The sequence below is a fragment of the Anas platyrhynchos genome, chromosome 4 (genome assembly GCF_047663525.1).
Source record: "Anas platyrhynchos isolate ZD024472 breed Pekin duck chromosome 4, IASCAAS_PekinDuck_T2T, whole genome shotgun sequence".
Lineage (NCBI taxonomy): Eukaryota > Metazoa > Chordata > Aves > Anseriformes > Anatidae > Anas > Anas platyrhynchos.
Genome location: NC_092590.1, coordinates 48,141,989 through 48,156,461, shown reverse-complemented (window position 1 = coordinate 48,156,461; position 14,473 = coordinate 48,141,989). Strand labels below are relative to the sequence as shown.

General features: G+C 42.5%; 1 protein-coding gene across 10 annotated transcripts in view; it reads right to left on the bottom strand.

Moving 5' to 3' along the window:
- ARHGAP24 (Rho GTPase activating protein 24) overlaps positions 1-14,473 on the bottom strand; it is a 214,846-nt gene that overhangs the window by 16,505 nt on the left and 183,868 nt on the right. For all 10 annotated transcript variants that reach the window (XM_072037524.1, XM_072037526.1, XM_072037528.1 and 7 more), the window contains one exon: positions 4,816-5,023. In XM_072037524.1, coding sequence (XP_071893625.1) covers positions 4,816-5,023 — 208 coding nt within the window. The remainder of the gene's footprint in view (positions 1-4,815; positions 5,024-14,473) is intronic.

Sequence of the window (14,473 nt, the reverse complement as noted above, 5' to 3'; positions counted from 1 at the left end):
TGCGTTGCTACACAGGGGGGCTGCTTTAGTCCTAGAAGCAAAAAATCTCAGAAGCCCTAAGTGATTGCCTTGCTGTCTCAGCATGCTCAGGAAGACTGTGTCTTCGCTGTCTTCCCTCTGATACATGCACTCTTCATGGGCTTCAGGATATGTGCAGACACAGCCAGTGGAGAAGAATCCTCCCTAAAATCATTCAGTCAGGTCGATTTGAAGTTGAAAGTAATTTATGGTATGCTTTGAGTATGCCCTTGCTGAGGGAGGATGCAGGAACGATTGGTAGACAGTGCTGTTCTCTGTATATTGACTTGGGCATGTGGTCCTTCTGACACCGAGGATATTACCTCGTACCATCCTCATCATTCACCTCTTTTTCTTTGACAATCCCGGTGATTAAATGTACAGAGATTAAATGTGCTAGTTCCATGCTCTGGATTGTTTGACTGCGGTGAATAATGGCTAATATTTGCCAGCCATCACATCCTGCCACTTACATATCCTTTTCTCAGCTGACAGCTACGGCGACTAGAGCAACAAGGAATATTTTGTCCTATCACCTACTGCCTTCTCTTTTAAAGCGATCTATACGCATGAGAGAATGGAAAAGGGATTTTGTTTTGCTAAATGTGCAAGTGTGTGCTTGCCTTTTCTTTTGTGCATACTCAAAAACGCAGGCAGGTAAACAATGCGATTCTAAACCCCAGCAAACTACTGGGCTATATATATCAACAATAACAGTTGGAAATTCCAAGCCACATACATAGATCAGTCACGTAAGTATTAATATCTGTTTCAGTGACACTTCAAATATTTTTTTCTCCCTGAGAAATCATAATTCTCATGTCTTCTGGCAATAACTGTGATGAACAGTAGAAGGAAAGAGATAATATAAAAAGAATAATCAAATTTTGTGTGTAAAAATTGCAAAATGAACCCTTATTGCTATTTTCCTTATGCAGTGCCATATTTCCTATGCTAATTTTACAGAACAAATAGTCATAATCCACTTCGTATCTTTACAAACGTGTGATTTGTAATGCAGCTGAGGGACTTCAAATTTAAAATGTAAGCCACACAAGCAGAAAGAAACCTACCCCAAAGGCAAGCAAAATGGATTCCCTGGAGGGGACAATTCTACACAGAGATGGCAAATACCAGGGATATTTCAAATAGTAGTGAGCTCACGTGATTAACTAATTCTAGTGCTAGTTCCTCAAAACAGATATCATAGGATGTGCATATAATACATACATACGGAGTGGGATATTATTTGATTTTTTTTAAACTGTCATACAGTTTTCATTATTATTATTTTTTTTCCTTCATACAAAAGGCATCAGCATTTTTCTGCTTTTGCAACTGTACCTCCCCTTTGCAAGACCACAAGAAATGTAAATGCTGATGTGCCAGTTTTCATAGCAGCTGGGATGTTGGATGTTTCAGATTGGATACCGGGTTTTGTCATTTTGCAAGTTTAAGAAATTTCAAATATTGGCTCCACTCTCACTGAATTGTGTACACAAAGCTCACAATTCTTAAGCAACATTTTATCAACCTATAAAATAAGATCAAGCTCAAATTAATATGTGAAGATTTTTTGCTATTTTCTGAATTGTCCTGGATTCACTACATTTTTGTAACTGACCAGCAACAGCACATCCAGCTGCTAACTCATGGGAGCTACAATTTGTCAGATGTGTCTCATGTTTCCAAAACATGGCTGCAATTTTTCTATCCTCTGAGCAAGGCTAGTTTTCTCCCTTAAAATGCATCGTGCTCTTCCTGTTTGCTTTCATTTGTCTTTGTCAAACGGGCACGGACAGGAGCACGGGAGGGGATAAGGGCAGTGTATCCAGAGAACCGTGGACAGCAGCTACGCTCAAGGCCACTGCGCAAAAAAAGATATCTGTGCAATTGAACTCCATCTCCCAAAAATAGAAATTTAATATTAAAAGAGTACTAATCACAACTGTAAAACCTTACCTTTCTTTTTCCTTTTGTTTCTACAAGTTGTGAATTGTACAGAATAAGCTAACAAAGCATAAGAATGGTTATTTAATAATCTAATTTCTCACATAAACCCATACACCTGCATACCTACGCATTTCACGGTGACTTCATTAATTCTGAAGTCTTTGTTTCACCTACGTGTACTTACATGCAGAAAAAATGTCACTATGAAAAATGGCAAACTACTCAAACATCAGCTCTTTGTATTACTTCCAGCCCCAATGACAACAGCCAGTCTTTCTCCCAGTCCAAGCTGGTGACCCGGCACTGCTATGGAAGCGTGACCTGGCTTCCATTGTGTTTCTTGTCCCATCAACAAAACTGTCAGCCAAGCTCTAAACGCTCAATCATTATTACTACTGATGTATGAGAAGGAGGGAATGTAAATTAATAAACAAAAAACAGGAGATTTTGCACTACCAGGCTGGTGACTACAAATAGATAATTACAGAATAAACCCAGTGGATTTCGAACTCCATGACAAAAACTAAGCACAGCCCCCTCCCCTAGCATACACTCCTTTCTCTACAGCAACTTTTCAGCCTGTGGCCACTTTCCAGGAGCTCAGCTTGCCATACCATTTCCATCAAACCCAGAGAACATGCTGCTCTTCAGCACAAGGAAAAGAAAGGCTACCCAAAACCAAGGTAGTATGTAGGTATTCTTTCAAAACTGTGAAATGAACTCCAAAGCATACAACTGAAACAAAAGATTGTAGGAAAAAAGTAGATGCCCAATGGCAGAGGTGAGAGCAGAGATTAAATCTGCCTGACTTCTGGTCCATTTGCTACAGCAAAGTCACACATTACCTCCAAATTCAAATGTGAAAAAGTAACCAGAAAAAGGACCCTTCGAAAAAGGACGCACAGGGATACAAAGCTGGTCTTCTATAAATTCTCAGCTTCAGAAGCAGAACTGCACTACTAAAGACTGATAGCTAACTCCTGCTCATGTTTCTTTTTTGCTGTAGTGGAGATCATGTGCTTACTTCACAGCACTGGCGTTTAAACTCTCTTCTCCATTTCATCTGCTAAAGCTCAACCTGCGTGCCTGTTCCTGGGTCTCATTAGTGTGTGCTACAGACACTGTTAAATAACTTTGCAAAAATAATTTAAGCAGCTCATCTCTGGTCTCATTTGCTTTGAATAGACAGACTTTATGCACCTCTTTCAAGCTGCACGTCTCAGTGGGGTGTTCAGTACATCATCTTCCTGGGGCTTGGGGCCAGTCTGTTTCTTAAGCATTTCCTCCACGATCATTTGGCTTGCAGGCATTGAAAAAATAACCTTTGGTTTCATTTGCCCGTAGCATTTGCCCACTTGTACCTTTGGTAGAGATTGTGCCAGGAACATGACCAGCAATATTTAGCTAAATGTCAAAGAAAGGAAAAGATACCCAGCAGGTTCCCAATTACTGTAATTTTCTACATGGTTTTAGGTAAATTAGGCTATATTTGAACGGTCTGTAAACATGCTTCAAACATTTACCAGGTAAGCTTATCACTTCCCAGAGTTTTCCAGCTCCACAAAACTGTTTTCTGGTCAGTCATCCTAACTCTCACCTTCTGATGAGGAATTAATAAAACTCGTATGAAGAAAATCACTTTGCTTTTCCACACAATTATAAATTCTTGGCATTTCTTAGATTAAGCATCAGGACTTAGGAAACTGTTCAAGATAAAACAGACTACAGATGTCTGCTTTCTGTGCATCTGTGAAACACATACCTTCATACATACTAAATTTGCCTACTTCATAGAGAAGTAGGGAAGAAGAGGAGGTAAATGTTTTCCAGCAATCAGGTTCATATCATGGTATATTTTTGCACTAAAAATCAAGCTGTGCTTTCCTTCCCATTACTTGGATTGCTATCAAAGGTCCCACAAAATAAATGTAGCCTGCCTCTTCCTCCTCCTAATTCAGATTAGAGCCCTGCTGGGAATGAAGGATCCCAAATCCATTTTGGAGGTGTATTTATGGGTGTTACTTACAGCACACATCGAGGACTACAATCCCCGAAACCGGAATTTCATTAACATCATACTAACTCTTAATACGGAGCTTAATGCAGGCTTTGGGGCATTTGTAATCAACTGGTTCTGTTTCTTTGACTGTATGCCTTCTGAATATACAAACTATTGCAGTTGTTGTTTCAGAAGAGCTGAACTTACCCAGAAGATTGATCTTACAGATTGAAGCCATCTACAGGATGTGTGAATAGGACTGCGTTTTTGGCCCATAAAATTCTTAATAGCTTTGCAAAATTATATCAATACTGGAACGCATCTTGGACCTGGACACTAAAAATCATTGGGGTTTATGATTACAGCCACAGCAGCCTTTGTTTTTTAAAGCAAGAGGCTCAAAATTATAAAAGATCAAACAAAATCGGACTTCCCTTCCATTCAGTTTTATAGGTAACAGAACATATTGCAATTGGTGATGAGACAAATTCTTCCTTTATGGTACTGACTAAATCCCAGCACCAACACTGCATTTCGAGTTATACCAAGATCAAGAAAATCCAGATATTTCTGATTAAGCCAAACCATTAATGATACATTTCCTAACCAGCATTTCATAAATGGAACTCCTCCAGAAATGCTTTGAAACCAGACATCAAAGTCAGAAAAAAAAATAAAATAAAATGTTACAATGATAATAGGAAACATGCAGAAAAAAAAGTACAAAAGCATTCATTCTATCGCCGCTGCCACGTGTCTTACAGCACCTTGGGTCAGCCAGAACAGCACACCGCTTTGTGTCCTACCTAGGCTTCAGGGCGTGGGGGACAGCTGGAGGATTTTACCTGTCAAAAGAAGGCTTCTCTCCACAGTCAAACGCATCCTGCAACTCCTTGACAAGGTTAGCCTGCCCAGGCAGCCGAAAAAGGCCTTCTTCTTTCAGCCCCCGCTGCCGGATAAAATCCACACACTGCTCCACCAGCATAGGAGCCAGGCGGTTCCCATATCGCTTTTCGTATCGGACAGTGTCTTCTAGTTTCTGGCCAAAAATACCTACATGAAAGAGAGATGTGACATGGTTGTGATTCACAAAAAGCACGCGAGGAGCCTGTGTCTTCCACTGCAACCCATGCAATCTACAGGTCACTTCAATGCATGGACAATTAATGCACCCCTTTCTTAAGGATAAATTCCTGCATTTCACGTCTGATGCTGTCACATAAATATGATGATGACATATTATACAACAGTGCTCTAAAATGCTCTTTAATAAGAAAATAAATAAAAATTTGAAGTGACTTTTCAGACCAAAAGCACAAAACACAGAGAAATATTACAAATAGCATTTTCTGTCAACAAACCTTCTGATTCAAAAGTGAATCTCCATTTTCTTAGCTTGTGCCTAATGATGCGTATAAAATTAGGTAGTTTCTGTATGAGTTTTAATTACATATAAATATTACCTTTACACACGGAACACAGATAAATATAACTCGAGATTTGGTTCATACTAAACCAAACAATTAATTGCATTTCACAACATAAGCAAAGACCTCTCCTACTATTTATTGCCAGCTGCATTATCACTTTAGGAACAATAAATTGTGTGTACAAAAAAGATCAAGAAATGAAAGGCAAAACCACGTCAGACAAAACTTCAGGAAACCAGTGTTTGGCTTTAGCCTTGGAAAAACATGGAATTTTACCAACAAAATTAACTTCAACCCCAAACAGAGGATACCATTGTGGACACCGGAAATTCAACTCCTCTTCTGTAACTGTTTTACCTCTCCCTTTCCAGCTGCAGAGCCAGCCATCACAAGCATTGTCACAGCAATGTTCAGGTATATCATCTGTGATGGGAGTTCTCCCTTGAGACCATTTGTTGATTGAAGCTGGGGCTGAAGCAAGGCAATTCAATTTCTATATATAGCAACACAATGAACAGCTCTAAGGCAGCCATGATAAGAAACTAAATACCAAATAACTACCTATATTTGAAAGACTGCTTTTGCAATTAGGTATGACAGAAAGTGAAAAAACCAAACAAACAAGAAAAGCAGTAAGTCAAATTCTGCCCTGCAGTGAGCACACAGGTCCTACCAGTTTGAAAATGCACAGCAAGGAGAACAGAGTTATTTTGGTTTTTCTATAGAAAGCCAACAGATGAGCCAGTCAGCTCTTGCCTCTTGCCCCAAGAACCTCTTTCACCCACAAATCACTGATACGTAAACATGTAAGTAACCAAAACCTAAGGTAGGATGCAGAGCAAAGCGTCCTTCAGAGCACCCTTCAATGTGTACATTCTTCCTGCAACAAAAGAAGGGTAACTCCTGCCTGTCCTTGTGCTGAAAGTTGCCTTCTGTATGCTCTGGGATGTTACTGCAAGTAGATAGCAAGCTGTCAGTCACCCACACTGAAGGTTTGGGGCTTGCCTTTAAGTGCAATTATTTTTATGCTAACACAGAAAATGACCGGTGAGAATAACGATGTCCAGCACAAATTATACTGAGATTATACCATCCACAAATTATACTGAGATGCAGAGCAGCAAGCACATTTTGTGATTTCCACGGTACTCACACATGTGGATGCCAAAAACAGCAGTAGGCGAAGTGACTAAACATTACACAGTCACTCTTTATTAGCCAACTTTTTTTCAAAAAAAGTTTTGTTTTGTTTTGTTTTTTTTAAAAAAAATCCCAAAATTTTTGATTCAAGAAGGAATTTTGAAATTTCAGAGTCAATCAAGCTTAGAAGGATACTGACTAATGTAAAATAGTTGTGTCCCTGAAGTTCAGCTTTGTCGTGCTGGCAGAGGGCATTAAGTATGTTTTCTTATTTATTACTTACCCTCCTCATCTCCTGCGAACTCGCCCAGGGCATCACAAAAGTATTATATGAATTTGGGCTTCTCGTATTTCCCTGAGTCAAGGGCTGCTGCTGGCAACACTGAGGACATCCTCAAGTCCCCCCCATTTTCTAGACTCTTTCTAAATGAAGCAGAATTAAGGAGAAGGTCTGATGTTTAGTTAGTTAAGGAATCAGTGTGATTCTAGGAATTCGGGGATTTCAAGGGCCCTTCTGCTTTTGGAATTGCACCCAAGACCTTCATCTAAAGACTCAGCTCCATTAGGGAAATCAATTCAGAAAGACCCTCTTCTACTGTTCTACCCCCTAAAACAAATCCAAACCTTTTTCTGGTTTGGGATGACACAAAAACTTCATTAAGCTCTGATTCTTTATCACTTGAACCGTGTGATACAGCTCATTAAGCAGATAAAGGAAATGGCACGTGACAGTTCCAAAACCTCTTCACAACCAGGTTCACAACCTCTCTGGGCAACCTGTTCCTACTACTTGGCTGTCAAGGTAAAACACCTTTCCTTATTTTAGCCTGTCTGAAACTATCTTGTTCAGTGTATGCCAGTGGTCTCTTAGCCTCCCTCCACCCACTGTTGTAGAAAAGCCCAGCTCCATCTTCCTGACAATTTTCTCTTACTATCTGAGACAGCCACTTTTTGCTGCCCCCAAAGCCGCCCGTTCTCCTGGCTAAACACACACTGCTCTCTCTGCCTGTCTTCGCACAGCGTGTGCTCCAGCTCCAGCACCTTGGTGGCCCCTTGGCTGAACAGAGAGTATTTGGAATAGGATCTAACAAATGCCGAGTAGATGAGGTTCGCTTCCCTCCCTCTGCTGTCTCTGCTCCTGTTCATACAGCCCAATTTGTAGTCAGACTTCCTTGCTGCCAGGCCCACTGCTGTCTTCTGTCCAACTTGCTGTCCCCTGGGATACCCAGGTTCTCTTCCATGGAGCTGTTTCCCTGAGGTTATTCCTCCTTAGGTGCAGAATTTGATCCTTCTCTCCTTATTTTGTCCCATGAATGTACATTCAGAGCTTTCCTTCAACAGTTCTTGCTTTTGACACAAGAATTTTCAATTCTTTTCATCAGTGGAAAATACAAATATTCCAATTACATGACATACAATTACAACTCACGCTTGCTGACAGTACGCTTACTATGAATAAGCTCTGTCCTATTAGCTCAACTTTCTTCTCTCCGTGCTAACATTCCATTCGATAACGTGCATTTTGCAGACCAGTTCACATTTTGCAGAAGGAAGATTAAGTTCTCAAACCTACCAGACTGCTTTGAAACTAGTATTAGTAATGACACTGTAGTCAAAACACATCACTTCATTTTTTGGGATAGTGCCTTTTTTTTTTTTAAAAGAGTTGGCTTTCAAAGCATGCCTAATACATAATGAATAAAACTAGAATAAGGGGGTTTGTGTGGTGGGAGCAAAAAAGAATGCCCATGTTGTTATATGTTGCTGATGCATCCCAACACAAGCTGTAGAATATTGAAAACAGCTGGCAACCATAAAGCATTAAGATGCCCAGAAGTAGTGCTACACAGCATTTTTGAACTCACAGAGAAAGTAAGGAGTGATTCATGTACAAAAGGTGACATACCTGAAATGGGTATGACCAACTTAGATGTGTATTACAGAATCACAGAATCATCTAGGTTGGAAGAGACCTCCAAGATCACCTAGTCCAACCTCTGACCTAACACTAACAAGTCCTCCACTAAACCATATCCCTAAGCTCTACATCTAAACGTCTTTTAAAGACTTCCAGGGATGGTGACTCCACCACCTCCCTGGGCAGCCAATGCCTCACAACCCTTTCGGTAAGGAAGTTCTTCCTAACATCCAACCTAAACCTCCCCTGGCGCAACTTCAGCCCATTCCCCCTCGTCCTGTCACCAGGCACATGGGTGAATAGACCAACCCCCACCTCACTACAGCCTCCTTTAAGGTACCTGTAGAGAGCAATAAGGTCGCCCCTGAGCCTCCTTTTCTCCAGGCTGAACAAGCCCAGCCCCCTCAGCCGCTCCTCGTAGGACTTGTTCTCCAGGCCCCTCACCAGCTTCATCGCCCTTCTCTGGACTCGCTCGAGCACCTCGATGTCCTTCTTGTAGCGAGGGGCCCAAAACTGAACACAGTACTCGAGGTGCAGCCTCACCAGAGCTGAGTACAGGGGGACAATCACTTCCCGAGACCTGCTGGCCACACTGCTTCTGATACAAGCCAGGATGCTGCTGTCACCGACTCGTCTTTGGGCGCATGGGGACGGTTTGCTCCTGAGTCTTTAAGATTTCCTTCTTGAAGCGCGCTCAGCCTTCCTGGACTCCTCTGCCCTTCAGAACTGCCAGCCAGGGGACTCTGCCAACCAGTGACCTGAACAGCTCAAAATCTACCCTCCAGAAATCTAAGACAGCAGTTTTATTGGTCCCCCTTCTGACTTTACTGAGAATAGAGAACACTAAAATTTCATGATCACTCTGCCCAAGACAGCTCCCGACCACCACATCTCCCACCAGTCTTTCTCTGTTTGTGAACAGAAGGTCTAGCGGGGCACGTCCCCTGGTAGGCTCACTAACCAGCTGTGTCAGGAAGGTATCTTCAATGCTCTCCAGAAACTTCCTAGACTGCTCCCTCTGAGCTGTATTTTATTTCCAGGATATGTCTGGGAAGTTGAAGTCCCCACAAGAACAAGTGCTGGCAATTGCATGACTTCTGCCAGCTGCTTGTAGAACACCTCATCCATCTCCTCATCCTGGTTTGGTGGTCTATAACAGACCCTCACCAGGATGCCTGCCTTGTTGACCTTCCCACTGATCCTAACCCGTAAGGACTCAACCTTATCATTCCCAGCCTCAAGTTTCACAACATCAAAACACTCTATAATATAGAGAGCCACATCACCTCCCCTTCTGTGCTGCCTGTCCCTTCTGAAGAGCCTGTAGCCAGTCATTGCAGCACTCCAGCCATGGGAGTGGTCCCACCACGTTTCAGTGATGGCAACCAAGTCATCGCTTGCTTGCCGCATGGTGGCTTCCAGCTCCTCCTGTTTGTTGCCCGTGCTGCGTGCATCATAGAATCATACAATATCCTGAGTTGGAAGGGACCCATAAGAATCATCAAGTCCAACTCATGGCACTACACAGGTCTACCCAAAATTTTAGACCATGTGTCGAAGCGCACAGTCCATTAGTGCATCTATACTACATTAGTGTAGATGCACTTCAATTGGGCCATTGCCCTCTCCCCCGGGCTCATCTCTAATGAGCCTCATTTCATCCCCGCCCCCCTTCTTACTTAGTTTAAAGCCCTCTCAATGAAGCCCTGCCAGCTCCTGGGCTAGGATCCATTTTCCCCCTCAGAGATAGGTGGGACCCATCTGCAGCTATCAGGCCGGATGCCAAGTAAGCGCCCCATGGTCAAAAAAAAAACACAACACTTCTGTGTTGGCACCAGCCTCTGAGCCATGTGTTTATCAGGTGGGCTTTCTGGGTCTTCCCTGTACCCCTCCCTGGCACTGTAGGGATAGAGGAAAACACCCCCTGTACTCCCGCTCCATCCACTAACCATCCCAGTCCCCTGAAGTCCCTAAATTTATTACAGCAGCAAATCACAGATACTGAAGAAAAAACTTTAAAAAACAAACTATACATGAGGAAAAATAAAACCTGGTATGATGCAGAGATGACCACTGTGAACAAAAACAATGTCATTGAAATCAGGGCCAAAAATGTCCCGATTTGGGTTCCCAAAGTGTAAACATTGAAGTATTTCTACTACTAACTGCAATAAGGTGGTTTGCAAATTAAGGGACTTTTATTGAGACACTTAAAATACACACAGCTGGGAATGCCTGGGGGAGAGGCAGAATAACCACAGCAGTTGTCTAGATTTGACGGATTGGATTCAGATCCCACACAACCTTCAGAACACAGTTGCATCCAGTCTGGTCACGTTTATCTTCACAGCCAGAGGGGTCTATGCACACCACCGCCCACATCCCAGATGAAGCCTCAGAGAGTTGGCTCTCTAACTATGTGAATGGTGACAATCGTTTATCTGCCTTGGAGGCACGAGGATTTCCACACTCTGCTTTGAGAAGCTCAGAGGTAGGGTGGTGATGTTGAAAAAATATGCACTAACCTAAAGACCTCAGTCTCATGGGAAATCAATGGGAAATCAACACGTCATGCATTAAGAGCTTTAAAGTCACCATTTACTATACTCTGTTTTCCAGGTTGGCTTTGGAATTCATCTCAGGCAGGCTTGGTGTGGTTTTGAAGTGTAGACTGAACTTCTCCAAAGGAATTATTTCTTTCACCTAATAAATACAGAACACCACACCGAGCAACACTTAGCCATGAAAGGAATTAGTTGTGATAAGCCTGCATAAATATTGACTTGAAGTTACAGGCTGATGCCTTATGGAAAAAGTACTCTGTTGCCAGGGGCAGAAGAGGCAGAAACATGACAACTCTGCTTCCACCTAATTTTGTCCTAACTTTTACCTTGTTCATCATCTTTTTGTTTTATGTTGGGTTTTTCAATGTCGAGGAATAAAAGCCAAGATCATTGCCCTGTAAAGGTTCCCTTTCTTTCACTGTCTCTTTCTAAGGTCCTTATCTCCTCTTATATCACAAGTGACTACACCAGAGACACCGCAGATGAATGGTTCATGAAGACTGAGATGCTGATCTCCTAGCATCTCCTCTGCAGAGAGGCTGTGAAATGATGGTCCAAATTACAGAGACAACAGAATAACCAAAACCACAGATTTAAGTTCAAATGCTGTTTTTTGCTTTTTTTTTTTTTTTTTTTTTGAAGTCAACTTATAACACTGTAACTAAGCAAGAAAACCTCCATGGAAAAAGAAATAAAAGAGCCCTCGTGTTGCAATCCAAACCCAAGTTCTCCTAAATCTCATTCTCTCTAAAATCCAGAAATGCACAGATGCATGAATGCTGACCTGTGGATAGGGTGTCAGAGAAGAAAGCAACAAAAACAAGCAAATTTGGCATTCACACGGCAGCAACTTGCTTGTCTTTCCCACAACTGGAAGAAGGCAGGGAAATGTACAGGTTTCCAGTTCTGACCAGTCTTTAGATTTAATCAACAGAACTGCTTTTTCAGAGAGGCCCTTGTAGGTCTTTAAGGCTATATCCAATTAAGCCAAGATCACGCATAACATCAAAGAGGAAAATCACATGCTAGCAAAGGGCATGCTGAGTGGTTATTCATTAACTAGAACATTCCCGCGGCAGAAGTTTTGTAAACATTTTGAGAAACTGGATTTCCAAGGCTAACGGATATCCATAAAGCTCATGAAAGACACTGCAGTGCTCTGTCTAAATTCTGTGTGTGTCTGCTCAAGAGTTGTGAAAGCGCTGTGGTATTTTCAATGGTACATACTCAGAGTTAGAGCATGTTTTCAAAATTTAAGAATGCTGTTAGTCAATGGTCTCCGTAACTACCGCACACAGTCAAGGGTCACATCTCAAATCTATTGACTCCAATCCAGCAAGAAGAAAGGAGGGAGAAGACCTAGGCAGCAGTTCGGCTCCTTGCTCCTTGACAAATCACTTGGAAAACAACTGCCTGCCTCTCCAGCCCTACCGCAGCACACATGGCTGGTGAACCAGAAGGTTCTGCCTTTTCCATGCTGCCCCTGAGCAATTCAGGCAGCAGCAACGTTTTCAGAAGCATAACGCCCAGAGGGCTGATAATTTCAACACAGAGCCTGTACAGCGTGTTCCCTCACTGTGCAGCAGAGGATCTTCCTCCTTCCAGAACATGCTCTTGGTTTATGGACCAAACTGATCAGAAAGGGCCAGTTAAGGGCTAGGGAACTGGTCTCAGATTAGAGTACCTGAGGCACCCCTCAAACTCGAATCAGTAATTGACACTGAAAATGAAAGATCAGGGGAAGGGTCTTCAACAGCAACACAGGGAACAAGCCCTGGCATGGCCATGTAACACTTCATACGGAGCTTTAAACTGTTATTTTCTTAACAGCTTTGTGCTTTGCTGTTCCCCAGCACTACATGCAATTTTGAGTGGATCAAATGCAGGCAGTATTTCCTTCTTCTCTACAGATGTTTTAAATGTAAAGGAGAGGAGGAAAAAAACAAACAAACAAACAAACAAACAAACAAACAAAAACACAGCAATGGCAGAATTTTGTTCCTGTTTCACTCATTTTCTTACCTACAAGCCTTCTCCTACCCCACAGTCAATGTGATGCCAGCAGGAGATAAGGTCCCTGCCCTGGAGTTGAGCACAGCTGCACAACAGAGGTTACTGCTTAGAAAAAAACAAGTCTGAAAGAAGAGCAGACATAGCTACTGGCTGGAAAAGAAGCGAGGCAAATTTTAAAACATCACCAGGAGCTTAACACAGCTGGATTAGGGCTGCTACTCTTTCTCTGGCCATAGCCAGTGCCGCTTTCTTCTCCAAAACTGGTCACTCACATGCCAGCCGATGTTCTCACCGCTGCATGCAGTAGCAAGTCACCCTCGGGTATCCATTCCTTTCTGCACTTACTGTGTGCCCCCTCAGGAGGTTCCCACGATACTTCTCAAGCAGAGAGCATCTTCTCTGATTTGGGCTTAAAAGACTTTTGGCTCTGTCTCTGTTCAGATGCCACCTTCTGAGCAGCCATTTCTCCTATGATGTGACCTTCCTCCAAAGGACATTTCATTTTCCAGGGCCTAACACCATGCAGCTTTCATCTGGATTTCCAGCAGGGGTTCTACAACTTGCATCCTCACGATGGTACGTCTCTGTCATGTCACAATGTTGTGATTTCCCTGTAGTTCTTCCAGTGAGCAGTCAATGGCTTTCCCTGTTAATTTTCTTTGCTGTGTTGTATTGCACAGCTTAGAATTTATCTATCTGATTTATTTAAGTGTATGGGCTGGGTTTGCAGAAGGCTAGCTTTGACCATTTTTACACATAGGTATACAATCTGCAAATGAAGTTACAAGAATTCTTGAAGCCAATTAGTAAGATGAGTGTAGTTGGCTTAATTTGCCTGTTAAGTCACTGTAAAGGCTTAACTGAAAGTCCAATTAATGATCGTATTTCTGTTGACTCCAGTGGGACATGGACCTCGTTAAACATGTGCACCATCATTCTGAGCTCTCTGATCTAGGGACCTCACAGCAACACTCTTGACAGAACATGTGTGTAGGAAAGGAACTGAAACAAATGATATTTAGAGGAAAGCAAATGAGCAGCATGGCCTTTGTCATTCAGTCCTCTGCCCAAAGTGCTGCAGCTTCACTGGGGTCTTAGACACGAAGAATTGCTGCGTCAAAACATATGGGGAAGGAGTAAACAGCTGAGGTCTTCTTGGAGAGGCTAAGGCTGTGCCCTGGGGCAAAAAGGCAGCTGCCCGCAAAATTATCAGTTAATCCTTTATTAAATTTCCAAACATTTCTCAAATAGTTAGGTGTACAAACAGGGCACAGACAGCTCTAATTTACACCAATACCTTGAAATGCGCTTGCACGCTTGATACAGACATATCCACATCCTCCTGGGCATGGAAACTCCAGCAAGCATGGAAAACGCTGGCCTCAGGAGGAGGTTACAGGGGACAAACAGCTTTCGGTGCCATGTCAGGGGAAGGCAA